We start from the raw sequence: 26,586 nt of genomic DNA, 5'->3' as shown, positions 1-26,586 counted from the left end.
ATACAGTAGCTCAAAGGGGAGTTATCAGTCTGTAGAGCAAAGAGGTGGAACCTGGACACACATGGCTCTGCCTTCCAGTGAGTAGAAATGCTCATTATTTAGTGATCAAATCCATTCCTTTGACAAAGGACTGTTGGTGCAGAGAAGTGGTCAGAAACATAAAAGATTGTTTTCTTTCAACAGTAAATTTAAATTCACTTCATCCTGTGATCTCAAAAGACAAAATTGTTCACTCTGCCTGAAACAGGCCCCCAAAAATCAGTGTCTTGGGTTAACAAAGGTGGTGAGGGCCTTAGAACACGTTTGCATCATGCAGCTTGCCACATGCCAAATACTGGCCTTGAGAGGTAACAAAGTTTAAGCATAAAGAGCACGTTATTATAGTCCTATGACACAATATGTGCAGTGATGTGAAAAAGAAAGTAACCATCTCTTAAGTCTAATATTTGTATGAGGGACAACATTTAAAAACACAGATGCAACATATGTAACTAAAACCTGCTAAAGTCAAAGTTCAAAAATCAACAGGAGCCTTAATTAAGACAGTATGTAGCAGCCAGGTGCCGCTGAAGTGTGAGCACCTCAATAAAAGCAAATGTTTTGTGAGCTCGCTGGTCTGCAGCATTAAAGCAGCACATCAGTGTGAATGTTTTCACAAATGAAAAACATTCAGTTGCCAAGAAATGGACACCTTAGCAAATTTACCCCACGGTCAGATCGGGCAATGCTCAGAAACTAATGTTTTGGCCAACACCAAACACAGCATATCAGCATAAACACCTTATCATGTGCCAAGCGCGGTGGTGGAGGAGCATTTTGGCTTAGTTTTTGGTGAACGGAGGATAATGCGTCATGTTTTGTTGTTCATCGGAGGTTGCATTTACTCAATTTTAAGACCTGCTAAGAACCAAATGGTTTGTTGGGTCCTGATGGGTAAAACCTTAGAATTAAAAGGGTGTACAGTACACCTTTGCCACAGAGCAGTATATGAATGACAACAACTCTGGACACTTTTAGAAATCAATGGATACAAAGAGTAACCACTTTGACTGTCTCAGATTTATTGACACAGTTATAAAGCATATTGCACAGGAAGTCCTGACCAACTTTGCCAGATACAGAGACCCACTTAAAAAAAAAAAAAAAAAAAAAAAAAATTATATATAAAAACAAATCAGCAACAGGAGCCCACAGTCGTAAAAGGAATCCAAACACACTCCAGATTTTGTTCTGTTTTTAAAACCATGTTGCTTTTAAATTAAACAACTTTTCAAGATATACTTACTGGTATGAAAACTTTTTCTGCATACAATCTCTTTATCATGGTTCTGTCCGCGACACAAAAGATGGTAAAGCAAGCGTAACCACGAGAAGCTTATCACTCATTTGTAAATCCAACTCAAAGTAAAATGACGCTAACCAATTAAACATGTGACGCAAAAATATTTGGGTGGTGGAGCAGGACACTTCATTATGTGGAGGAAAGAGAGTGGCTATTATCTAGGAAAGTTATGCAGGTACTTTTTTTTTTTTTTAATCCCACTATGGTGCAATTAATTTTAGGTCCTTACTAAAAATGTCACCCGTAAACTTTACACAAAACAAATGAAAGAAATATCTGAGGAATATCAAGAGTGTGTCAATATGCATGCGTGTGCAGGGGCTAAGAGTGACAGAGTCTCAGTGGCACCACAGGTCTGTAAAGGGGTTAGAGCAACCAAATGCCCCAAACTTTGAAGTCTGTTTAGGCAAACGCAGCATCAACATATCTCCTCTCCGTCAGGTCAAACGTCCCATGGCTATAGTGCACTTATCCAGCTACTTAAATGTTTAAGATTGGGGGTTTTGTTTTTTAAGAACACTGCTTTATATGACACAGTTGTAAATATTCAGGATGTAGGTTATTAAACGCTAATATTTGGGACCCAGAGCCCTGCTGGTTTTTTAAATGTCGACCAGCTAATCAGAGACTGAAAGCAACAGAACACTTGGTCCCAAGGACCGGCACTTCAAACATCCTCACGAGTGTGTGGCTACACAGCTTCCAATCCCACCTTAGCTCAGGCATTTCCTTCCCAGGACCAGATTAAAGTAAAACCATGGTTAAAATAACTTTATCACCTATGAATTTATGCTCATTAAGTCTGATGTTGTCAACAAAGGCCAAAACCAAAAATATGTATTAAATTTTAATCAAAGATTGTCTGAGACACTACTGTTGTCAAAAAAATAAAATAAAAATCACCCAACCTACAAAATTTATATCTGTGTATCAGTGACAGAACCATCAGAGCCATGTGGGTTTACTGAGCATGCAGTGGAAACAAAGGCATTGCACAGACACACAGCTTGTTTTGGTCTTTATAGAGAATTTGTTGACAATATATATTAAAAAAAATGAAACGGCCTTGTTCATTCACTAATGTGGGTGAAGCTGTGATTATTTATTTATTTTGTTTTAAATAAAAGCCCATCACCAATCAAGTTTTGAAAAGTCAGATAAAATGTAAAAACCCACAACCTAAATAAATGTCCAATTTGAGAATTTCCAAGTCATTTTCAAGCAGTGTGGCATGTAATCTGTCAACAGCCATTGTGCATTTAAAACATCTGCAATTTTGCCTGTCATTATGCACAAACATAAGAGGGTCACATCGTTAAACTATGGGATTGTCTCTAAAAAGAAACTACACTATGCATATCAGATGATCTCTTCAACAACAAGTAAACTAAATGAGGTGGGCGAGGACCACTAGCTTACACGCACACTTTGCATCAAGATTCCCTTCCACGTTTGGCACTGTAAAACATATTAAAGGGGGGTGGGCAGGTGAACCCTTTAGTGAAACTACAGCATTTCTTGGAAGAACACAAATACCTCCCTGCAAAACACCTCCTTTAGTGATTCAGTGTATGGGAAATCTTAAAGGCCCAATGATGCATGCAGTTCAGGGAGATAGAAGCACTCCACTCTACAAGGCAGACATTTTCATTGGCTGCCTTGCAAATCACCTTGTAGCCACTTAAGTAGGGTACTGACAGAATTACAATGAAGGGAAATGGCAAAGCATTGAAAACCAGCTTATTTTGTAACGATCATATTCCAATATTGTGGTAAAGAATCTTCTCCTTTCATTCAACATGCACCAGCTCTATCTGCCCACGAACCTGATAGTTGCACATGGCTAAGTAAGAGAACGCTGCAAGTGAAATAACCATTTGCATTTGAAACAGAAGGTTCACATTTGTATGAGTGTGACATCTGGATGACAATCCTCAAAGAGGTTAGCTCTCAAAACCTTTGGCTGAAGTTCTTGTCTCTTCCTGTGCTTAACATTAGAAGTCTATGATTATCATAGGCTGATTGAATTTCTAGAGAGGCTAGAAAGAAGAGAAAAAAGGTGAACAGGCATCAACGATTTCCATCTTAAGGGCTAAAATATCCCCAGACAGGGCAAAGCCGGTGGTGTCCAAGGGAGTCTGATACGGGATGTTTTGGTCAGTAAAAGTTTCAACTTGTAGAATGTGTAAAATAAATCGGATCCAGACTATACAAAAACAGTCCTCGATTTAGAAAGATAAAAGCCCAGTGTCCTGAAACAGAGTCTGGGTTCTGCTTCACTTTTAAGCTTCTTCAGCCATGGGAGGAGAAGATGGGCCTACTGATGTTGCTGTTGGTTGTCATGGCTGCCAGTTCCCACCTGACGTTAAAGAAAACAAAAAACAAACAAACAAAAAAGCTTTAGTAATCACCAGCAAACAATTAATTTGATTTTAAAGTGCACCAGTGCAAAACCCAAAGTTATTAGTGCCAAATATGAATAGGCATGATGTTCATGCTGGATTTAATTTTTTGCTTTTAAGCTTCTTTAGCTCACAATTTTATAGTTCAGTTATTAAAATAACTGAAATGGGCAGGTTTGAGCCTTATGCTAAGCTGTCTACAATTTTATATTTGCAGAATCCTTTTATATTTTAAATCAAGTAGTTTATATTTGGACCCCTGACCCCACCTTACCCACGTGAGGGGCTACATCGTGGCCCCCGCTGTAACATGAGCATCAGGAGCAGGAGCTGACAACAGGGTCTAGTGCTGACCTGATGACAGGTCAGAGGTTGAGCTCCAGATTGTTATCACTGGGTCTGGTTTCACACTCACTCCCTATCAAACGGCTTTGTTCGTTTTTTTGTTGTGCACATGTGTGTTTAAGAGGGGAGATTGGCACAGGACCTGGAGATGCCACTGAGGGGCAAAAGGAGTTAACCAAAGTCTTGTGACCCCAACTGAAAACCCTCTAAAAAGGTTAGAAACACAACTGCAAACACCAAAGTGGGGAACATGCAAGGTGGCAGTGACGGTGCAAGAGAAATGAGAGGCTAAGAGGAGTAATTAGTATCAGGTTCCAGGGGGTCCACGTGTAACGAAAATCCCCTTAGTGGAAGTCCTCAATTTTAGACAAACACCTTTCCTAATGATCTCCATTAGCTTGCCCGAATCTATGAATTAAGGTTTTAGGGGAACAGTAATGTACTTTAATTTGCTTTTCTGCAATTTATATATACACATTTTCTGACAGCTAGTCTATTTTAATGCATCTTACCTTTATATGCATTAAACATGGGCTTAAATGCAGCTATTAAAACTTCCCAAACCTGCCATTACAACCTCACAACAAATCAAAGTAGTGCTGTCAAAATTGAGTCTCTTGCTAGTCATGTGTCAAAACAATTTGATATCAGTCAGCAAGACGGGAAAATTATGTGTTATTAATTCAAAATGCTGAGGGGGGGGGAAAAAAAAAAAAAAAAAAAAAAAGGGACTTTTTACACACTTGTGTGCCAACTCCTGTGCAGGATATTCAACTAGAAGAACTGCGATAGCATTTCATGCTGTCATGATCTCCATGAGCAGTGTGGTGTAACTATGACGTTCCTATATATCACCAAGTCAAATTTTTTTTAATTAATTAATTTTAAGCAATCCTAAACCATTTCAAAACCTTTCAGGTGGACAAGAAGTAATTTAAGTCAAAGCCAACTTTTCACTTGATTAGTTTATGTTGCTACTTTGTAACCACACCTGAAGTTGTTTAATGACTGTTAATCATCTCAAAGATATAAAGTTTTAGCATTAAGATTTTGTTATATTTAATTTCCAAGGACAAAGTAGTGAAATTACTTTTTGTAGTCCACTTTATTGTTAATTTCAGTTCTTTAAAGGCTGAATAGGTACTCTCTGCACACCATGTACTGCATTTGTATTTTGGCCTTTCCTCTACATCACAGGGAAGGATCTTATACAAGCTGTACATGTGATCACAGACAATGAAGCAACTGAAAGCAGCACTATACAAATGGTTCCTGGCTGTCTGACTTCTGTACTCGAACCTTTATGCATTTAGATCTATAATTATGATTTCTACATGCGAGGACCTAAGCCAAGTCAGACAAAAGCCAGAGTAAAACTTGCCACTAGTTAAATGAAGGATAATGAATCATAATTTGCCTCTTTTGAAAAACAACCTAATTAGAGAGAGACTGAGTAGTGGCTACAATGACTGGCATAATAAAAACAGCACGAACAACAATATGTCAGCTCTATGACAAAACAGTGCTAATGTTTGAGAGGAGGATGCTCATCTGACCTGATATCATGTGGGAGTCCCGACTGCTCCAGACTGTACTGAATGACAGCTATTTTGCATAAAGTCTTCAAATTAGGGCCTGAAAAGAGAGTGCAGTGAGTCATAGGATGATCAGTGGCACTAATCATACTCAAGCTATTAATATCAATTTCAGCTGTGGGAATTCAAAGTTGAGCCAGGCAGCTCAGATCTAAAGAATCTGTAGATGGAAGGGTGCAAAAATAATCAATAGCTGGAAAAAATAAAGAAAATAAAGCAAGTGTTCACGTATGAGAACAAGCAGGACATGATGACGTGAGTGTGGAAGTCACTTCAGTACACAAATCATCTTATTAAAAGCCAGATTTCTAATAATACGTACAAACTCCCTCTCATTTACTATCATCGGCAAAGGCTGTTCCACCATATGTTCAGTGATAAACAGTGTGAAGGCGAACGTGACTGGCACGAGGAAGCGTAGGCCACGGGGGTTGTCATTGGGTACTGCCAGTCCCATAAGGTCCCTGTGTAAGCCCACCTACACAAACCCTAACTGTGACCTGACAGCATTACAGGCTACCCCAGTGCAGGCAGGATATTGCCATATTTGGTAGTCCAAGAGACGGAAGTGCCGCATTTGACAGCACCGTGCAGGGCCAAGGCCAAGTATACTAGGTCTGGTCAGAAATAAAGCAGTCATTTCATAATTTATTACAGAGAAGGGGAAAAAAAACCATCCCAAATCTTATTTTAAAAACAATCATTTGTTTAGCTTGCTTTTCTGACATCTTAACAGAAAAGTCAATATAATTCCCTTTTAAGTTATCTGTGGGCTGCCTGACAAACATTTGCTGTACAATTCACAACAGTTATTGACCAGCATTGGCTTCTGTTTGTACTCAAGTCTGAATTTGAGTTTTTGGCAATATGGCAAAGTTTATGCCAGAAAAGATGTTAACTGCAGCAGCTTCAACTGGCAAAAACCGTAGGGCTCTAATTAATGTTGTACTTAATTAACGCATCACAAATCAATCCGAACAGCTGTCTGGCAGAGATGTCCCTGTACACACGAGAGTGGGTAATGAGAAAAAACCCGGGATTTTATGTCCTTAACTCTTCATCATATCTCGTTCACATATGACAAACCGTATTTTGGTTTAATTAATCTATAATTAGCTGAAATAAATGGATGAATATCAGTTGAACAGGTAAAACAGTCTTAATTACAACATCTGCCTTTTTTTTAACTTTTATTTTGTTGAGCTGCTTTGATATGTATAATATAAAAAAAAGTCAAAATATATGTTTGTAGGATTTTTGTTTAAGTAAATGAATAAAATTCACAAACCCTTAGCTCAGCAAGTACTCATAATGGTAAAGACTCTGGAAGCGTGCAGCCAGGCTTGTAAATTTAACTCTTGTAACAGTTAGTGGAGACCACCTACTGTCTTTTTAGCTGCAGAACCTGCACTTTACCAGCCAGTTGCTGCCAACCCCTTTGTTGAGAAGCAGTACAGTGGATTTTGTGAGATAATTCACTATTAAAGCAGCAGGACTGAACTAAAGCAGTAAAATAGATATGACATCTAAACCATGAAGGTGCAGGTTCAGATTATAACACAGTTCATCGATTCTGGTGACTCCTTTGAGATCATCTTAATGTTTTCTTTATGTCATTGAGTCAAAAATTGCTTGGGGGGTGCATTATCTGCAACAACACAGAATCCTAAGAGAGATACCAATAAAGACAAGAGTACTTACTGAAGTCTAAGATATACAGGTCTGAATGATCCATGAGGTTAAATTCATCTCCCATTCCTTGCTCTGGACAGGGGCTGTAAAGAGAAAAGTAATAGGGTTAGAGCGATTCTATAAACTTCCTGTTTTCATGAGCACAGTTCACACAGCTTACAAAGACCGTAAGCATTACTCAACTACTTAATGCGACACACACCATAGAATTCCAGCATTGGACTCTCAGTTATTTATCTTATTACATGAATCAGTTGGGACCATAATCAGGGAGCCACAGACTATCCTAAATAAGAGCTCTCACACAGCTCTCCTTATCATGTGTTGCATGATTTAGGTCCACAGGAAGTGGAGCAGTCTTGTAAGACAGACTGGCCAATGCTGATAGTCTCCCAGACCTGAGCAGCCATAGATATCACTGCACATCTGTTTCCTGCCACAGTTAAGCACATACACCTGTGACACCTGGTGCACCACAGCTGAACAAGCCCAAACTATATACCTGTTAAACCATTCTTTTAATTACCTTTTCTAGGTAATGTAGCCTGTCAGTTCAGATTTATTCGCACATATAGCAAGGTAGTACATATAGCTTTCCAAATGCACGCTGCACACGACTGCTTTATATTCATAATGTAACAATAAAACTCATCTAGAAGATAAAACTACACTTTACATTTAAATTCACCAAGCCGTTTGCGTTCTATGGAACCATTAAGGAGAAAGTGTAAAATGCAGAAGCCAAGTTTTAAGAGTAAAATCAAGATGCTTTTTGGACCAGCTAGCGATTGGCATGTGTCCAACCAACCCAGACATTACCACAGGAAGAAAAAAATAAATAAAATTGTTGGCAACAGATTTGTTGCAGTTTTTTTGCATTTACGATTTTCATCACTCTCTTCGTCTTTCATTCTTGCCCTGAACCATCCTCTTGCTGATCTCAATGCACCGTCTCGCCACCACCCATCAATCTCTCTCACCCTTTCCTGCTGTCTTCTCCATCGCATCTTCCTTTCGCTCCGTGTTCAGGATGTTGTAAGGGTTTTACGTTGCTAATCTTCCCTAAACAAACACGGCGGTGGCTTAAAGCAGCCACGAGAGATGCAGAGCACGAGCTCCGTCGTCCCAGGGGGCCAGCTGGGGAAGTCATTACGCCCCTTGCCCCCCAGGAGGTGACCCACCCGGGCTTAAAGTGGGAGCCTTTATCAGAATACTCACCCAAGCTCTAACATTACTGTGGTGATTGAAAGGGTACATTTCAATAGTGGTGAGAAACACTCTCTTTAATGTATGACACACATGTGAGTTACCTGAAACTTTAAAACTGCCACCGGAATTAAATTAGCACAAACATCCCTCATGTGATAATTAGTATTGATGATTAATTTTAACCAAACAAATGGCTTTGATATGACTCATTAAATCAGTCTTACAGCCGTTTGTTTTTTCTTTTTTTTCCCCCAAACATCCTAAAAACAAAACAAAAACAAACAAACAAAAAAAAAAAAAAACACCATGCTGTTGGGTGGCATTGCCGTATTCAGTGAACAGTTTCCTGTTTTTTTAAAGTGCATCATTCTCAAGTTAAGCCAGCTAACAGCATTTGTTTAACGTAAGAAACAGTATGATATAGAAATATTAAGTGAATTGGGAGTTTTAGATACCACATGTGTGGAATGGACAAATATCAGCAACCTGGCTACACAACAGAAGTAATGAAAAGCAACATCTCTATCTAAAGAGCACCCCGCAGTAGCTGTGAACTACTGTGTAAACCCGTAGGGAGGGCATCGGCCTTGGATGCTGACGCGTGAAAGAGTACAGATAAGGGAATGTTTTAACACGAGCAACCACAGAGATGAAGATTGCATCCACTGGGATATGGCTTCTTTGGATGGTCGTGGATAATGCAAGTCAGGGTGTGAAATTCAGCAGAAAATTAGGGAATGGTAATACTTTATGGGTCACAACAAAGAGAAAGGGCTGAAGCAGACTATGGAGGCAGCGGCAATAATGGCTGTCTGACACACTATTCGGAAACGGGAAAGTCACAGTGTGTGACTTTATGTGGCATCCTGGTGTTTGATGGGCCACTTTGTTACTTGATCAGCAAAGTATCACCATGTGTGAAAGTGCTCCTCCCCCTACAGCATAGTGGTTCCCAGTCTGAATGAGGCCTGAGTGATGCCGCCCCCCCACTAAAACAACACTGAGTGCTATTTCAAACAACACTCAATGAGGGCGTCTAATCACCTAATTGCCGGTCCTCTCTAGCAAGGCACTACCTGCTCCACTTCATTATCTTACACACCAAGGTTTCAAAAGTGTAGAACAAAGAGTTGAGCTACAGTTCTAAAACTAATGAAGAGACACCAAAGAGCCGAGGACTATTTCAAAGTGTCGAAGAAGTTAATTGCCCACAATTTTTGCAACTTACTTTCAGAACCAACACTGAAAACGAAGTGGCAAAGAAAAGATTTGGATCTGATAGAAATTCTATTAATGACACCTCTGCTATCTCAAAACAAATAGAGTCAACAATATACCTGGAACCTGACCTGTCGTAAGCATGTTTTAAGTGGCTTCATTGGGCATATCCTCATTCTTGGGAATGATATGATCTGCATCCCTTTCCTTTCTCCACTTCCTATTGAACTTTGGTCCATCAGAACCATCTAATTCACAGGAACTCATCATCCACTACAACTTCCTGTAGAGGACTTTATCAGGAGAGCCAGACTTACACATTATTGCTGAAACACCTTGACTGAAAACACATGAAAGCAGCGAGAACAGTTTGTGATGCGCTTTCAACATTTTAAAATTACTTCTGATATGATGGGCAACCCAGGTCCTCACTGGTGGGTTATATTTGTTTAAAAAAAAAAAAAAAAAAAGCTTTAACTGTTACTGTCATTCAGACAACAGTACAAGCTAAAAATTATTAAAATTCAATACATTAAGAGTATAGGCAATGCTTGGTCATGTCTATTAACCTTACCCAAGGTAAAAAGCAAAAGCATTTAAAATGTAATGAAACAATCTATATAGACATTATCCAATAGGAATTTAAAGGATTGTTAAGATTCCAGCAAGAGTTTGTAATGGTCTTGGTTATCACTGCTCAATAGATTTCTATTCAATGCTTTTGGCTTAATCTCTGCTGTCTCAACTCGTCTTACCCAGCTATCTGTGCCCCCTCCTGGGCAGTGGCTGGACAGTGGATTAAGACATAGAGCTGCCCAGACCTATACCCCATGCAGAGGGTGAGATACAACCTGTAGCTGGCTCCCAGTGAGACAAATAACTGACTTTAGATTAGAAAGAAGAGATGCCAACCCCTAATGAAGCATGCAACTCAAATTTCAGTCTCTCTAGATAAAATATAATTGCACTTAGTGATAATACTTAAAGGCACTGCAAAGTCAGAGTGGTTAGTAATTTGGTCCCTTGGTCCCAGGACAGGTTCTTATCAACCTAGCTACCTAGCAAAATTAGGGTGATTTAAAAAAAAAAAAAAAAAAAAAAAAAAAAAAAAAAGCATTTCTCACAGCTCTCAACATAACTGGTTCTCAAAGGGTTTGTCAAATGTTTAACTGCCAGATTCATTTTGGAAAAATAGGTTATTTGGTTGATTTTGATACACTGCCATTTACATACTAATAAACAGTTCTCATAGATCATTATAACATGTATTAGCTCACTGGTTAACTTTCCATCAGTGCACTGCTTGAGCAATTAGTTCTTATAGTACTGCTATAAGAGTACTCCATTTTCCAGAAATATCAATTTTAACGTAAAGCAGCACTGTTTAAAACACGACTTGCTGATTAAAACATCAGACATTATCCTGTTACACAAGTTGACTGGTGGGCTTTTCTTGTAATTTACTACTTAAACAGCTTCAGCACAAACTCCAGACAATGTAAGAAGGATCACAGTCCAGAGTTGTCTTTTCCCCTCACATGTAGCACATGGCAGACCTGCCCGAGTAGTGTGTGCAGGAGGCAAGTAACACTTGTCGAGTGAATTCCCTGGCCTCCTCCCAGCACCACTCTCACATGAGTGTAAATCCGTGTTGTCAAACAGACATTGTACTAGGCTGCAGAGACTTACACAGAGCATTTAAATTTCAGATGCAGACATACGTGCAAGCTCATCTTCTAATGTCTAAATTTAAGGTATGTTGTGCATGTGTGAAATCTGCTAGTCTTACGTTATTCTACTAATCCAAAAAGCACAGAGGTGTTTTAGTTGTAATGACAGCACTAACTCAAAAATACTACTATTTAGAAATGTCTACTGACATGGACAACAGCATCACAATGCATCATCTGTGTAAGGCTGTTTATTTGAGCTGCTGTGCAACACTCAACCCCTACGACACCATAATGTATACAGACCGTTAGCAGGTTAAGGAGGGTTAAGATGCAGATGAAATACTATCATGAGCTTGTCTTTGAAGAGTAAATCACAGTGTAGCTGAGCTCCCCCAAGGTCTTGTCCTGCCACGCGCGGTATGCCCCATATCCTGATGGGGTCACCTTCGCTGTTTGACAGGTTTTGTCTCAGGAATACTAAACACACACAGACAAATAATAAAGGAAAACTCTGCAGGGTACCCTTTGACACCAAAGGCCAAAAGACAACATGTGTGGTATCAAAATCTGTTGTGCTGACAGGCGTGCATCTATAGAGTCGATTTCCACTCTGGCAGATCTAAGATATTGAGTTGGCATTGTAGCAAGCCTACTGAAGCTAAAAATATTAAAGTTTCAAGCAGAGTTTTTTAGTTTTGGTACAATACCCGGCAAGAGAGGACTATCATTTCTCAGACCCATGCTGTGTTGAGTCTAACATTTAGACAGGCAGGTTCCAGGGTGATAACAAGTCACGTTTTAACCAGATGTCTATTGTAACAGCTGCCACTTCAGCTATTGATAAAGGCGCAATTCAGCCGTGTCCGAGATATAGAGGCACCAGGCTTCTGACCTTCCTGGACTACTAAACAAAAACCCCTGGACTTCTCTGGCTCAGCAAATTGCAGTTTTATAATGAGCTGTTAAATTCCACACAGATTAAATATCCCAGTGAGATTTTGGTAGCTTAAACTAGAGGTTTGGAGCTGGAATGTTTTGGCTACCAGCAAGATTACCTGCTATGTGGTCTCCCGCTTGCTAATTACGTAAAGCAGCAATTCACTCTCAGTGGAGATCAGACGACTCCGATCTGTTTGAGTTTTAGAATCAAGTAATTCAAACCCAGAGTCTTATATTTAGAGCTTTCAACCCACTCATCCAGTGCAATGACTCGACAGAAGCCAGAAATATTAAAAATGTTTGTTTTTTTCCATCCTAATGTTAGAAATGGCGTCAGCATGCTTTCCATCTTTACTAAATGTACTAAGTGACTCTGCATATTTCCAAAATGGAACAAATGTGTTAAGGTTGGCACAGCAGAGTGTGTGTACCACGCTGACGTAAGCCCAACAAGAGCTGTGACTCACTAAGTCATGTGAAGACATCCAGACAAATGCAAACACCACCAGAAAAGGCACTAAGTGTCCAAATACATAAGTCAGTAGAATATCTAAGCACTGACATTCAGATGCAAATAAGTAAATTAATGGGAAAATTTGATTTTGAAGGCCTTAAAATATCCCAGGTTGCTCAATATCACCCAATTGTGGAGACACGACCAGCAGTTTCAAGACAGGAGTTGCATGATTCTCCTTAATCAACAAAAAAGTTCATTTAATGAAGGAGTTATTTTTGAAGAAAAACATACACCTCACTTTCATCTTATTAGATATCATCTTGACACTGGTATTATTTTTTTATTAACTATTTGAGTTGCACTCACACTATATTTATCATCATGTATTTGATTTGTAAATGTAAATACAGATTATAAGTAGGTTTCTGTAATCTCTGAAATATGTAAGAGTCAGATGTATTACCTGCTCTTACTTATGCACAGTAATATCATCCTAGGTGTATGAAAACTATACCTGCTTTTGAAAAAACTAATTATCAGCAGTATACACAAAAAGGTGCTGAAGGACTAAAAAAGGCGCAAAGGACAACAAGGATCAAGCAATTACAAAAAGCCTTCAATCACAGATTAACATTTAAACACACAGATAATTTAAGTCTGTCATCATTCAAAGATGAATGAATGCCGTCATGGTAAAAATACATTCCCTAAAAGCATTGTTGGAATGAATGCACATCAGGTCCAAGTAGTTCAGAGGCCTGTGCCAGATTTCCCTTCATAGATTCCGAGCTGTCTGTTCCCAGCATGCCAAGCTGTCATGTCCTTGTTCACTTCCTGCCCCTCATAGGATGCCCTGTTCCCAGGCTTGAAATGCTTCCTGATTTAGCTCAACCTGGGTTTGTCGTAAGAAATTAAACACACAGTGAGAAGAGAGCCAACAATGACAACATGAGCACTGTGTGGCTCTGCCTTCATACGCAACTCAACTTGAGCTGCACTTCATTCCTCGGGGAACAAAAAAAAAGAAAAGAAAAAAAAGAAAAGAAAAAAGCAAGAAATAAAAAAGAAAACAAAATTTACAGGGTTTAACTATTCATTGCTTGTATGCATAGGTGAAGGTCGGTACAGGTGGAGTTGGTCATGCACGGGTCGTCCTTCGTGGGGCAGTGAGCAGAACTCAGTAAATGAGTGTAGCAGAGGCACTGGGGGTATATCAAATTGCACTCTGTGAGAAAGAATGCTCCCTAAGGTCATAAATCAGAGATGGGGCAGACTTTCGCACCTTTCTGCAGCTCAGCAGTCCTGTTTACACCGACGCAAGTGGTACTCAACACATTGCCACTAATGACCAGCCCGTCTTTCACACACAGTCTGCTCATTTACCTTCAAAGTGAAAGCATGTATGAAAATAGAGGTATCTTCCACTTAAAAAGGATTATCTGAATCCAAATTTAACAGCACCCAATTAGAGTAAACCAGGCTTGTTGACTTCAAATCTTACTTACACTTGGAATTTCTAAGCTAACAGCAGTGTGTCTCATTCAGCTGTTCCTACATTTTAATTTACGAATGCATTTTAGCATATTGCAAGACGACTGAAGCACAACCCTTTGGAAAGCAGAGCAGTCATGCTTGAACTAATGGTTTAACAGTCCTTCACTAAAGTGATAAATTATTCTGAACAAATTCCTGCAGGTAAAATAAACTGGGAATAAATATCAGAGGGGTTCTGTTTAAGATCAGTCTGAAAGGACAACCAACTCAGGAAAACAACATTTGGACTATAAATTTCAACACAATTTCCTCAGAAGATCTACTGAAATGAGGAGCCCCACAACAAACACAAGCAAGGTGTCCAGCAAATAATTCATGGCAGCCTGTGCAAGCATTCGTCAACTGCATTGAGACAGACACTAATAACTTTCTAGCCCTGTTAACAGCCCTCATGTTGTTAGGCCGTGCAAAAATAAACACAAGAGGTGCTGGTTTTAAAGGGACTGTTCAAACGTAATTAGTTAATGAAACTGGATCAGGCTAGTCTTTATCAATGCAAGTCAAGACAAAGCCTAAACACTGTTCAAATCTTAAAATTACAACTTTATTAGTCAAAAGACGAAAAAGAATTTAGGTCTGCTTGGATGGTGTTTGTGTGCAAATGCTTATGGGAGTTCCTGCGTGTAAGAAGCTTAAGTGTGCTCTAAAATAACAAAAACAAAATAATGAGCAATGCTGGCCAAGAGAACCTGTGTGGCCAACTTACTTGGAGCCTGTGAGGATCATGCTCCAATTTTTACAGTAACAGAAAACCCCTCTCCAGACTTTGAACACAGCAACTACCAAGCACATAATAGACAAAGCAGTTTTTCTCTAAAGATAGATTCATGAATATGTTAACCTCTGTGCCCTTGGGCTTTTAAACAGGATGTCAGAGATATTATGTAGTGTTTGATTTCTTCCTCTGCACCCTTCATCAGCTCAGTGACACTCCCTTTTCCAGCCCTATCTGCTCAGAACAGGAAATCATGACTCCATTCTGGACTAATCCCAGTGAGTACCTAAACAAAGGATAACCTTCAAAAATTAAGACTCCTCCCGAGCTTGTCATTTTCATTATAAGCTTCTCAGTACTACATGAATATCTAATGATTACAAATTTAGAGAGACAACTCTTCTGTATTATGCTTTTGCATATTATTTGAAATGTGTGTCACACGTACGCGTTTTGGGGTGTGATGCACAGCACAATGTGGTAGCAAGTGAAGCTTTACAAAACACATCCAGCAACAGTCAGTGGCTCAAAAACTACAGGGCACGTAGACGTAGAGGGTCTGAAAGTAGCCTTATCCACAGCCTTGTGATCCTACCATCAGGTTATCCCAGTGGAGTTCTCCTGATAACAGGGTCTTGCTGATAACAGTACCCCAGGACATGGACTACCCTGAACGATGCTGTAAGCTACCTCATTACTCCAGCGGCTACTGGCCTATCACAAGAACGTCACCACCTCAGCGGCACCTAACCAGCTACGAAGCCCCTGGTTATCACTACTGTAGACAGCAATCTACAGGATCCAGACTGTGTTTGGCATATTGAAGAGAGAAGACTGTCGTCTGTCCTGAAATGGTCAGATGCACAAAAAGTTGCCACCCCCTCCACCCACCTAAAGACAATCACTGAAAAAACTGAGTGCAAAAAGCCCATATTTAGTGTTTTTTATGAGAGCTGTGAAGGCAAGGACACAAAAGAACACTTAAGCAGTCATCTTTAGTGCAATGAGGAGCCATTGTGATTTTTCCTGAAAGAACAACTGAAATTTGAGCGACTGAAGTCCATCCATGCTTAATTTCATGTCCTTTGGTGCATTTTCTGAAATGAACCTGAGAAGTAGAGGTAAGACATGTATTTTTTTTTTTTTTTTTAGACTCTAATTGCCTGGAAACCTTCACCAGCGCAGATGGTGTACACATCATTATTAAGGACTTCTCAGGTGCTAGGCTACCGGACCAGATTTTTGTCTTTTTGTGAACTCAGAGTTTATCAGGTGAACCCAGGTAAACTGATTATGTTTTTTTGGGGGGGGGGGATTTTTTGTAAATGTTCAAAATCTTAACATCGATACAAAGTTTCCATCATATTGACTCTGACATCCATGTGTCTATTACATTGTGTCATTACATGAACGTCTGGGCAAACTTTGATAACATGCATTTCTTTCTGAATTAGGGAATGAGTTAATGAGTACAGCACACACAAAATGTTTGGCAGAGATGTAAATATACAAATGATTGACAAATGATGACAATTTAATTGAAAAATAAATAAATATTTGAAGTTCAAATCTAGGTCAAGTACTAATATTTTGTGCCTCACCTGGTTCCTCCAAAGAGGATGATTCGATCTCCAACCATACAACAGCACTGACGCCTCCGAGGGCATGGGCCTTTCCCTTTAGGTTCAACTTTCTTCCATGTGAAGTTTTCTAGTGTATACACACAAGGCAAAAATAATTTTGATTATATTAAAAGTTATATTTTATATAAAAAACAAGGATAAAAAGAATGGGCATAGATACAATGAGAGATTTCTTTGGAAATGTATCTGCAGCACAATAAATCTAAACTACAACAGGGTTACGTCATACCAGCTAAACTAGAAGAGTTTCTCACTATGCCTGCTGTTTATTCAGCTTCCTAAAAATATTAAACCGCAAGGCTCTAAGATAAAGGAATATTTATAAAGAAATAAAAATAAAAAGAGACAGGGGGGGTTAACCTTCAACACAAAATCTTACATTTCAAAAATAGAAACAAGTCCTCTATGAAGTGCATGCAACGTAAGCGACGATGTTGAAGCTCACTCACTTGTTCCATATAAGGATGAACTGTCTCAGACCCAAACAGCATCACTGCATCTCTATAGCAACAGGCCATTCAGACCCTTAGATAATTATGACTAAAATTAAAGTGCTGCCACCTAGCGAACTGCAGAGCACATTTAGATGGCAACTGAAGAAATCAGCTTTAAATAGCACAGGCACATAAGATCATATCCACTACAAAAAAAGACCAAATTCTCAAATAAACTAGAGAAGAGTTTAGAAAACAGCTATGGCTGTCCTTGTCCAAATTCCCTGCCAATGTTTACCAACACATCGCTACATTAATGATCTACTTTTAATATGATTCAACACCATGTGCAACTGCTGTCACAATGGTTTTCTCTAGTTACAACTAGAAATGGCAGTTGGGAGACAATTAAACATAAATTAATTAAAATAATGGACTTTTAGCTAGTGCCTGGTATTACCTTTGTCATTTATTTCCTGACACAAAGATAGTATCAGATAATATAGTGCTATCTAACACCATTTAGGACACAACGAGTTTACCACAGGTGTGTTGCTTCATCAGTGACTATGTTTAGCATGTAACAAGAGCCTGAGGCTTTCTTCCAGAAAACCTCCTAAACCAATTTGAAATGCAATCAGGTAACATTCATCAGCAACTGAATGGGCTGTCATTCCAGCATCTGTGTTGCAAAACATGAAACACAGAAAGCAACTTTGTGGTGAAAAAGGAAGCAGCCAATCACCATTACGCAAATGTCAATTATGCAGCGGAGGAGGACCGGTTATTTATGCATGAAGAAATGAGAAAAGTAGGTCAACACAAGCTAGTCCTGCACTTCTTGTATTGAGGTAAATAGTCAGGGTGGAATTTAAAGAACTCTTTAAAAAATAAAGCTACCAGGAATTAAACCCTCTAGTAGCAGTGCTCTACAGCAACAGGACAGGTTTTCCAAATCTAAATGATGTAAATATAGACTTACCTGGATTGAATTTCCAAAGGTCGTTGAAGTGTCGTTCCATATGAGAATTGTATCCTCCAAATATGTACAGCTCTCCATTGTAGGAAACTTCAAAAATAAATAAAAAGTCCAGATTAATGATATTTGAAGTATACTATAAGGAACCACTTGACCCAGATAAAGTACCTTGATTTGTTTAATCGAATAACGTTGGCAGATTATATTTGACAACACTGTTCTCACAACACTAATCCAACACATAGATGCATATAAAAGATTAGCACCTAGCCTGTAAATATATTGGAACAAACAGAACTCAAATTAAAAGAATTTAATCAGATACTGGTCTAATAACACAGTCGATTTTATGCGTGTATTTTGTGCCTTACAGGCTGAATGACTTCTGCGTCCCTCTGGTAGTGGCTGTGTTGAAGGGGTGGTCAGCCAGCAGTTAGTCTTTGTGTCAAATACTCTGATCTTGTTGCAGTAGACCTCATTGTTGGAGTGGAAGGGACCAAGACGATCTGCTCTTCCTCCAAACACGAACATTTTTGTCCCAATGATGGTAGCCGAGTGGAAGTCTCTCCAGCGTGCTGGAGTTCCCTGCAGAGCAAAGACAACACACGATGTTACTGTTAAACTCTTCCACACTCAAAGTTTTAGTGAAGAGAGAGCAGAGCAGTCTACTCAGACACTGAAGTTATAGCTATTGAGAACATTTTTGGTAAAACTTAATTTACTGTCTTTATTAAATCTAAAATTTCATCAAGTTATGTTGATCATAAGCCTTGGTATGGAATTCGTCTTCCTAAAATATTCCAGATCTTATTCCCTGGGATAAGAAAAAAATCCTAATATTCAAAACTAAACCATTACATGTCAGAAACAATTCTTACGTTCAATATAAGGGACAGTGTTGAAGCTCATTCGTTCCATATAAATGATCAACCATCTCAGGCATTTCGCCCAGGAAAAAAAAAACCAGCAATTTCAGGTAAACACTGCCATCTAGTGGATCAGTTTTCCAACTACAAAACCACAGTGAATCCCAAACCTCCCCCAGGCACCACCATCCCTTTTCAAAGGGATAGTGGTGTCCAGTCAGCCCAGTCATTGGGATAGTGTAAACAATTTAACTGGAGCAAGACACAGAATCATAATCAAGATATATGAACTTTACCAGAAATATGACTGAAACAGGACCTGCTCTCACATACTGCAACCAACTCTAACAGAGGCAAACCTCGACTCACTTTACATGTCACTGCCCTGTAGTCATGCCAAAGTCTTTCACAAGCCTTCCTTTCAGGAATGTGCTGCCAATGTCTAACCATGAACTTTATGCAGACAGGGGGGCTTTGTAAATCGTTAACATGGTTGAAAGAATACCAGAACCAATACTGAAAAGTGAGTTTTACACATGCAAATGTAAAAATACAAACGCTAAATGATCCCAAAGTTCAAAGGGGGAAAAAAGCAAGTGAGTAACAGCACAGAAGTTTTCATTTTCCTAAAGAGGAATGCAATCCTAAGTATTATTCAGTTACATGCACCGCTAAATCTGTAAGCACCACAGTCCAATCTCCTTACTGACAACATGGCTGTAACTAAAACTGAATGGATTGACTTAATCCACAGTAACTCCGTCATATGATGACTAAAATATACTTTACAAGCGTTTAATCACATGAGCATGTTGACTGCATAAACAAAAATAGTATTTGCTAAAAGGAGACTGTATATAATCCAGTGTGAGGCTTTTTGAACTTTCCTAGCAGGAAGCTGCTTTGAAATTCCATACTGCGCTGCTTTTATAACATGCCAATACACCAACAGATAACTTATGTTGCTGATGTTCAGCTGTGTCATCTTTGTTTTTTATGAGAGGGTTTCCTGTTTGTTTGTTAGGAGAATTATTTTGAATGCTCAATACAGAAAAACTGTCAAGGAATAACCAGCAACGGTTGAAAAGCAACAGCTAGCGACTTTTAACTCACTCTGGCATTAATTAGTGCCCAAACCATGGTAGTGGTATCCAGTTTGTGGATGTCATTGGAGAAACAGTCAGCCTAAAATAAATAAATAAAAAAAGATTCATTTTTAATGTTCACAGAGAAAGTTTGTGTAAGCAAAAATAAATCAAAAATCAAACTCACCAGCTGCTCATATCCTCCAAATATATACATTGCCTTTCCCAGGACACAGGCAGAGTGGCCGTCCCTCGCCCCTGGAACAGTCCCTGAAGTCCTGGGTGTGTACCATCTGTGAGTATCTGTGAAGCAGTCGCAGTTGTTCAATATTGAGATCAGAGCACTTGCGTTACATGCAATGGAAAACTATCACACGCATGCAGGTGCTACAGCTTTCTTAATATAAAACAGTTCCTCTACTTTTTGTTGTCACAATTTTAACTTCAAACAGGTTCATCTCAAAGGAAATACACCCTGAAACTCTCAGCAGCACGAGTTAGACGAGGGTCTACTTACTGACATCAAAAGCATAGAGCACATTGCAGGCCCCCTCTGTGTCGTTACGCCCGCCCCAGAGGTAGATAGTATCATCCAGCAGCACAGCTGTGTGGCCATAACGCATATATGGCACTTCACGGGCACATTCAAGTCCTGTAATCCTCACTGGAGGCAGCTTCATCCAGCGCAATGACACTAAAAAACACAAAAAGTAAACATTTTCCTTTATTAAAAAAATAAAATATAAAAACTTAATGAAAGAACATTTTTTTAAAAATTCAATTAAAAACAAACACACACAAAAACAATGCTGCCTGACAAATTTTACTTGATACTTACTGCGTTACAAAGGAAGTTCTACAAATTCAGTTATTCGCATATTTTTATTTTTTTTTTAAATGGATATTAGGTTGGTAGTCAGTAATTTATTTTATTATCTTTCTTGCTCTGAGAGCTAAAAAATGTAAAATTTGTTAACGTGCCTACAACTCTCTCACAGTGAGTTTTCAGTACAGTTCACATCACTTTAATAATAAAAAGTACCATCAAGAAAAGAAAAAAAATTTGAATCAGTCTTTGCAGTAAATGGGCCAATGGGGGAAGGAGGACAAAGCAAGATGGCAGGAAACTGTAGTTAAAGAGGTCCCATTTCCATTACACTCAAAGCATTAGTTCCACAGATCTTTTCATGATACACCAATAGCAGGTAGGCTCTATCTACTTTGGGAAGTCGTAAAACCCTAAAGCAGGTGGCTGACCACACAATGGGGAAAAACCATGCAAAATGAGTTAAGGGTGTTTCTCTTAACCCATTTAAAGAAAACAGCTGTGCTTGTCTGATAGCAACTGAAAAACAACAACTGGAAAAAAAAAAATTGTTGCAAACCGCTACGAAAAGCTGGGGTTTAACTGCCAACCTGAGTGAGTTTTCAGTAAAGTTGTGCACATTCAACAAATTACAACAGTTTAACCTTTCTCAATACACTGGGGGGGGGGGGGGGGGGGGGGGGGGAAGAAGTGCTGTCCTGCCTGTCAAATAGATTTTTTTCCCCACCCATTTAAGATACAAAAAAAAGTGAATGAATCAATTTTACATAAACACCAATATAGTCTTTTTCCAGAATATCCTTTAATTTATATATTTTTTTAACTTAAACACTTTTACAAATGAAACAATTGATCTCTACACACACACACACACACACACACACACACACTTACCACATACCTGTGTTGAAGACGTGCACATCAATCTGACGAAGTGTCTCATAGTCCTCCCCGGAGCAGTAGCCTCCAAAGGAGTACACCTTGTGACCCACTGCCACAGCAGCATGGTTGACTCTCCGTGGCCCTCCTTCTAGGTGCACAGTCCAGCGCAACATTCCCCACTTCTGTGACTGTGAGCGCTTAGACCATCACTCTGATGCTCCCATCAAACCAAGGCCATTAAAACCTGTGACCACAACAAGGGTAGTAGCAGCACTCTGCTAAAGAGAACAACAGGGTAAGTTGTGAGGGGGCAATCAAGGACAACAAAGGGTAACTGTTGTTCCCTTGGGCTAACGTCAGCTCTGCTGTTGCTGACAGGTACAAGCCTCTGTATCTATGCTTGCAGGGTATTTTAAGAGGTGATTAGACCTACACTTACCACGCCTTTCTATTCACTCTTCACTTTGTACCCACCCACTGCACTACAATGAGTTCAAAGTCAGAGTAAACATGTGCCTCCTTTAGGCAGTACTATAGGAACACAAAACACTGCCACACTACTCAAGGAGATTGCTCAATCTATACACAGTATTGAAATCCTGCCAATTTAATATTTGTGAGTGTTTCTATTGTTTTTTTCTTAAAAACAAATACAACCATAATTTGCCTATTTTATCCATAATGATTGACAAAACTGAAGTACACCTGCAGCTCTTAGCTCAATGGGAAATTAAACATTTCCAAAGCGACATTTTCAGCTCTGAACAGTGAAATTAAGTGACATAAAACACTACTTGTTAAACACAAGTAACTCTGCCTCTCCCCTTGCTTATTCTGTCCCTGTGACACACTTTACCACTGACCTCCAACCTTTGTTTACCGTTAAAAATAAAAAACCCCTAGAGCACCATTTAACATAGACCTATTTTAAGCCCTCATATCTATGAGGAGCAACAGAAGCACAAATCTAGTCACCAGGCATGTGAACCTTAACTGGAGCCAATATTTTCGATGATTGCACTATGTGCACTATGGGTAAATTGACACCCCAACATGCAAATACAGTTAAACCGTTTAACCTTTCCCAGGTTATTCAAAGTTAGCAGTATAAATGCACACAGTTTCCTTTATACATACTTAATACTCATCTCGAATAATTTGCTATACAATTAGACAACATGAACATTTTTGCAAGAGCCGAGCTGAGTAGAAAGCACCTTCTATCCCCCTGTCCTATTGAACAGTGCACTGTTGACATCAGATGACTAACAACGGTGCTTCAAAGTGCACAGCGGCTATCAAGTAAATAAGACTCGTTTGTAAATGGGTGCATACTTCTGCACAGATCTCGACTGACTGAAGCACAAACTGTTGACAGATGAAGCTAATCTAAAGCTGGTGACATTGAGCTGTAACAGTTATAACAACCAGTGGACGCCTCACACACTAGCTAGCTTTGCTCTTTAGCTAACGTTAACAGGCATAACAACAACCTTTTGTGGCGCACTGGCTAGCCGCCGCGGTCGCTTATCTCTCAACATCATCACCACAGTAACGAATATGGTGCTACTGCAAACAGCTGTTTGACAGCCAAGGTGCTAGGCTTTGAGAGGCTAGGCTAAAGCTAAACAGTCGAAGCTAACTATTTAGCTGTTAGCAAGCTAACGTAAACTCTAAACAAACGACAGACAACTTGTAACACAAAGACATTCACTCCCAGCTTTGGCAAAGTTACGAGTTAGTCAAGTGAAACAGAATAACATTCATATATGTTCAATTTTTCTACCTTCGAGCCGGTTGTGGTTGACAGGCAGCCAGGCAGGGCTATCCCCCGAGAGCCTCTACCAAGCGTGATGGAATGAGAAATTACCGCGAGCACCCCCTGTCGGCTGTTTTATACTTGGGGAAAACACGCACGTGAGTCTTTCTGCTTTAAAAACAGATGGATTTACTAACTGCCGTGCTAAGTGCAAAATAGGTCAGCGGCTGCATTTTTCGACACCGTTTTTGCATAGCACAGAGAGAAGTTAGAGTTGAGTGTCTTGCTGTAACTGTGATGTTATGCAGAATGGCCGGATTAACCTGTTAGGTGACCCAGAAGCTTAACGTTTTTGTCATCCACGTGGTGTGATCACATAATAATGTGACCAGTTACTATAACAATGCAAATTTTTAACATGTAAATGAAAATATGCCAAGATTGCAATCACAATGTCATCCAAGAAAGCTGATTTTTCTTTTTTAGGGTTCATTGCAGTCACTGCTTAAAGGCTCTCTCATCAAGATTAACTATCTGTTGGATATCTGACACACTCCATTCAAAAATTTACATGAATGCGGAAATATAAAATATATTCAGCAAATGCAGTCTTCCTATTTGAACAGTAAAACATTTACTGGATTTTTTTCATGTGTATCCATCTACTATACCCGTTAACAGCAATGGATATGTGTATTTCAATTCAATCTTTATTGGCAGACTACATGTCCATAAAAACAAGACAAGAAACACACACACACAACTCCCCCCCCACACACACACACACACACAACACAAGGTATACCATTAAATATATATATGTATATAAATAAGTATATAAAGCATTTGTAAAAATATAAAACCATAATATACATAAAACACAATTACTTAAAATAAATCAATAAATACACAAACACTTTAACCAGTGCTTTCTGAGACTGGATGAGTAACGGGAACCACTCACTGTCGGATCTGTAAGTGCTAAAATTATACTGTTACTCGAACCATCCAGTCGTTCTCTAAAACTGAACATTAACTTTCTTAAAAGTGCTTTAAAAGTCCAGACACCCACAGCTACAAACATCTGACTGGCACTACCACTTCTAGGTATCCTGCAAAGGATTCTCATCGCATCATTATATGCAACATGCAGCTTCTGCATGCTACATTGTTTGTAGGATGACCACAAGGGGGCAGTATATAGCGGTGTGCAATATGTATTGTCTAATAACTCACTGTTTGTCTTTTTCAGTCTGATGGTCCAACAATCAAATCTTGGCCATTCTCCCAGTGCAACAGAGGGAGGCCGGAGGAATAATTTAAACAAGAAACAGAAAAACAGAAGAGCAAAACTCAACCTGCTATTGGCAAGTTCGCTGTCAGAAGTGATAAAACTTCCTTTAAAGTCATACTTACATTTGAACATACTAATAACAAAACAATCAAGACTTTCTTGACACTATGTTTTGCAGCTTGTATTACTGTGTCCAAACAAGTTTGATTTTTGGTTCAAAAACATTTTCATATCTCTCTTTATCAAGAAGTACTTTCCTAATATGCTAAACAACCCTCAGTTCTTTACATTTTACTTCCAAGAAGCCTCAAGGGATGAACCATTGCAGTTTGCTACATATAACTTAATTTAAGAAACAAACGCAGTGTGTCCTTAAAAATTTGAGGGAATTGAAAATGGTAGACAAAAGAAGAGCCAGACCGAAAGCTCTTCTACAGTGTGTCCTTTGTCCTGTCTTCTGCTCCAACTGGTTGTGGCAGATAGCTGCCCATCCCTGAACCACATGACTCTGCTGAAGGTTTCTTCCTGTTAAAAGGGGGTTTTTCTTCCCACTGTCACCAAGTGCTTGCTCATAGGGGATCTTATGAGGTCTTACAGATTGCTGTTGTGATTCAATTATTATATAAATAAAACTGAACTGAAATGAATAGGTTCACTAGCCACACCCAGGCCTGATTAGCAATCGTTAAATAGAACCTGTCTGACAAAGTTAATCACAACAAGCACCGCATCATGCCACAAATATGTAAGTGCTATTTTAAAAAAAAGGACGCCAGGAATGGGTCAAATACTTTTTCACAGCCCGGCATGCTTATACATATTTCAATAAATACTGCATCTAGTTCCCCTTTTCCTAGCAATATATAAAGAAATGAGGTGTGTTAAGACCTTTCTAAAGTACTGTAAATTTATGTCACAGACTGTTTTTAACTTTTAAGCAAGTATCTGTCCTTTCATAAAAAGGCTTCTAGAAATCCTTGTAATTGAACAATTTACAAATTCTGAATGATTTTTGTTTAAATGCTCTTAGCTCATAATTTAGGTGTCATAAATACAAATGATGTGGAATTGCTGTTTTAAACAAATATAACACTGCAACTGAAAATGAACTAGCAAGGTGATGAAACGCCATTGTGTTTGATACTGTTGTATTTATGTGACATGCACAGTAGCGTGACTAGAGCAGTAGATGGCACTGTTGAATTGCAAGGTTAACAGATACCCATCACACAGCCTCCTGCCCAAAAGACTGTGAATCCCTGTCATACCCTAGTGTACCGTTCCTACCCCAGTATTTGGTCATATATTGTGACCAGCTTATTCATTGGGTCTGGTTGAGAAGCTCTTGGGCAGCAAATTTAATCTGATAATAATAATTTGATACTGTTTGTGTGACAGCCATTCATAAGGCCTGGCAGAGCATGAGCATTTTGTATGGAGCATCCCAGGAAATCTCAGTGTTACACTGTCAGCATAGTAGTCGCATATAAACAATGGCTGAAACCCAGCTTGCCTGGCACTAAACCAGTGTACTTAACCACAAAATAAGGCTAACAACCTCAGCTTATCCCAATATAATAATGTGGTCAAATCGGTGAGTTCTTGCATATCTATTTATGTTTGATATAGAGAAAAGCCCTTCATGTTGCAGCTTGCAAGCACTGCATCCAAGTCAAT

At 39.2% G+C, this 26,586-nt stretch overlaps 1 protein-coding gene across 4 annotated transcripts; it reads right to left on the bottom strand.

Annotated features, from left to right (window-relative positions):
* Positions 1-1,195: 1,195 nt before the first annotated feature.
* On the bottom strand, positions 1,196-23,703 carry klhdc3 (kelch domain containing 3). Of its 4 annotated transcripts, none has more exons than XM_085369471.1 (11): positions 23,643-23,703; positions 21,869-22,134; positions 20,666-20,842; positions 20,336-20,451; positions 20,177-20,248; positions 18,569-18,782; positions 18,201-18,287; positions 16,743-16,851; positions 7,386-7,459; positions 5,646-5,724; positions 1,196-3,701 (listed from the first exon to the last, which is right to left on the bottom strand). In XM_085369471.1, the coding sequence occupies exons 2-11, from the start codon at positions 21,978-21,980 to the stop codon at positions 3,635-3,637; spliced, it is 1,107 nt and encodes a 368-aa protein (XP_085225597.1). In that variant the 5' UTR covers positions 21,981-22,134; positions 23,643-23,703; the 3' UTR covers positions 1,196-3,634. The 4 variants fall into 4 exon arrangements, with proteins under 4 accessions (XP_085225597.1, XP_085225594.1, XP_085225595.1 ...); XM_085369468.1 differs by having other exon boundaries at positions 21,876-22,134; XM_085369469.1 differs by having other exon boundaries at positions 21,876-22,131.
* Between the last annotated feature and the right edge of the window lie 2,883 nt (positions 23,704-26,586).

This window comes from Diplotaxodon limnothrissa, linkage group LG13 (assembly GCF_057381915.1).
Source record: "Diplotaxodon limnothrissa isolate DT_005_m linkage group LG13, D_limnothrissa_male_GT1.1, whole genome shotgun sequence".
In the NCBI taxonomy this organism is placed as follows: Eukaryota; Metazoa; Chordata; class Actinopteri; order Cichliformes; family Cichlidae; genus Diplotaxodon; species Diplotaxodon limnothrissa.
Note: the sequence above shows the minus strand (reverse complement) of the source record. Positions and strands in the feature narration are given on the sequence as shown.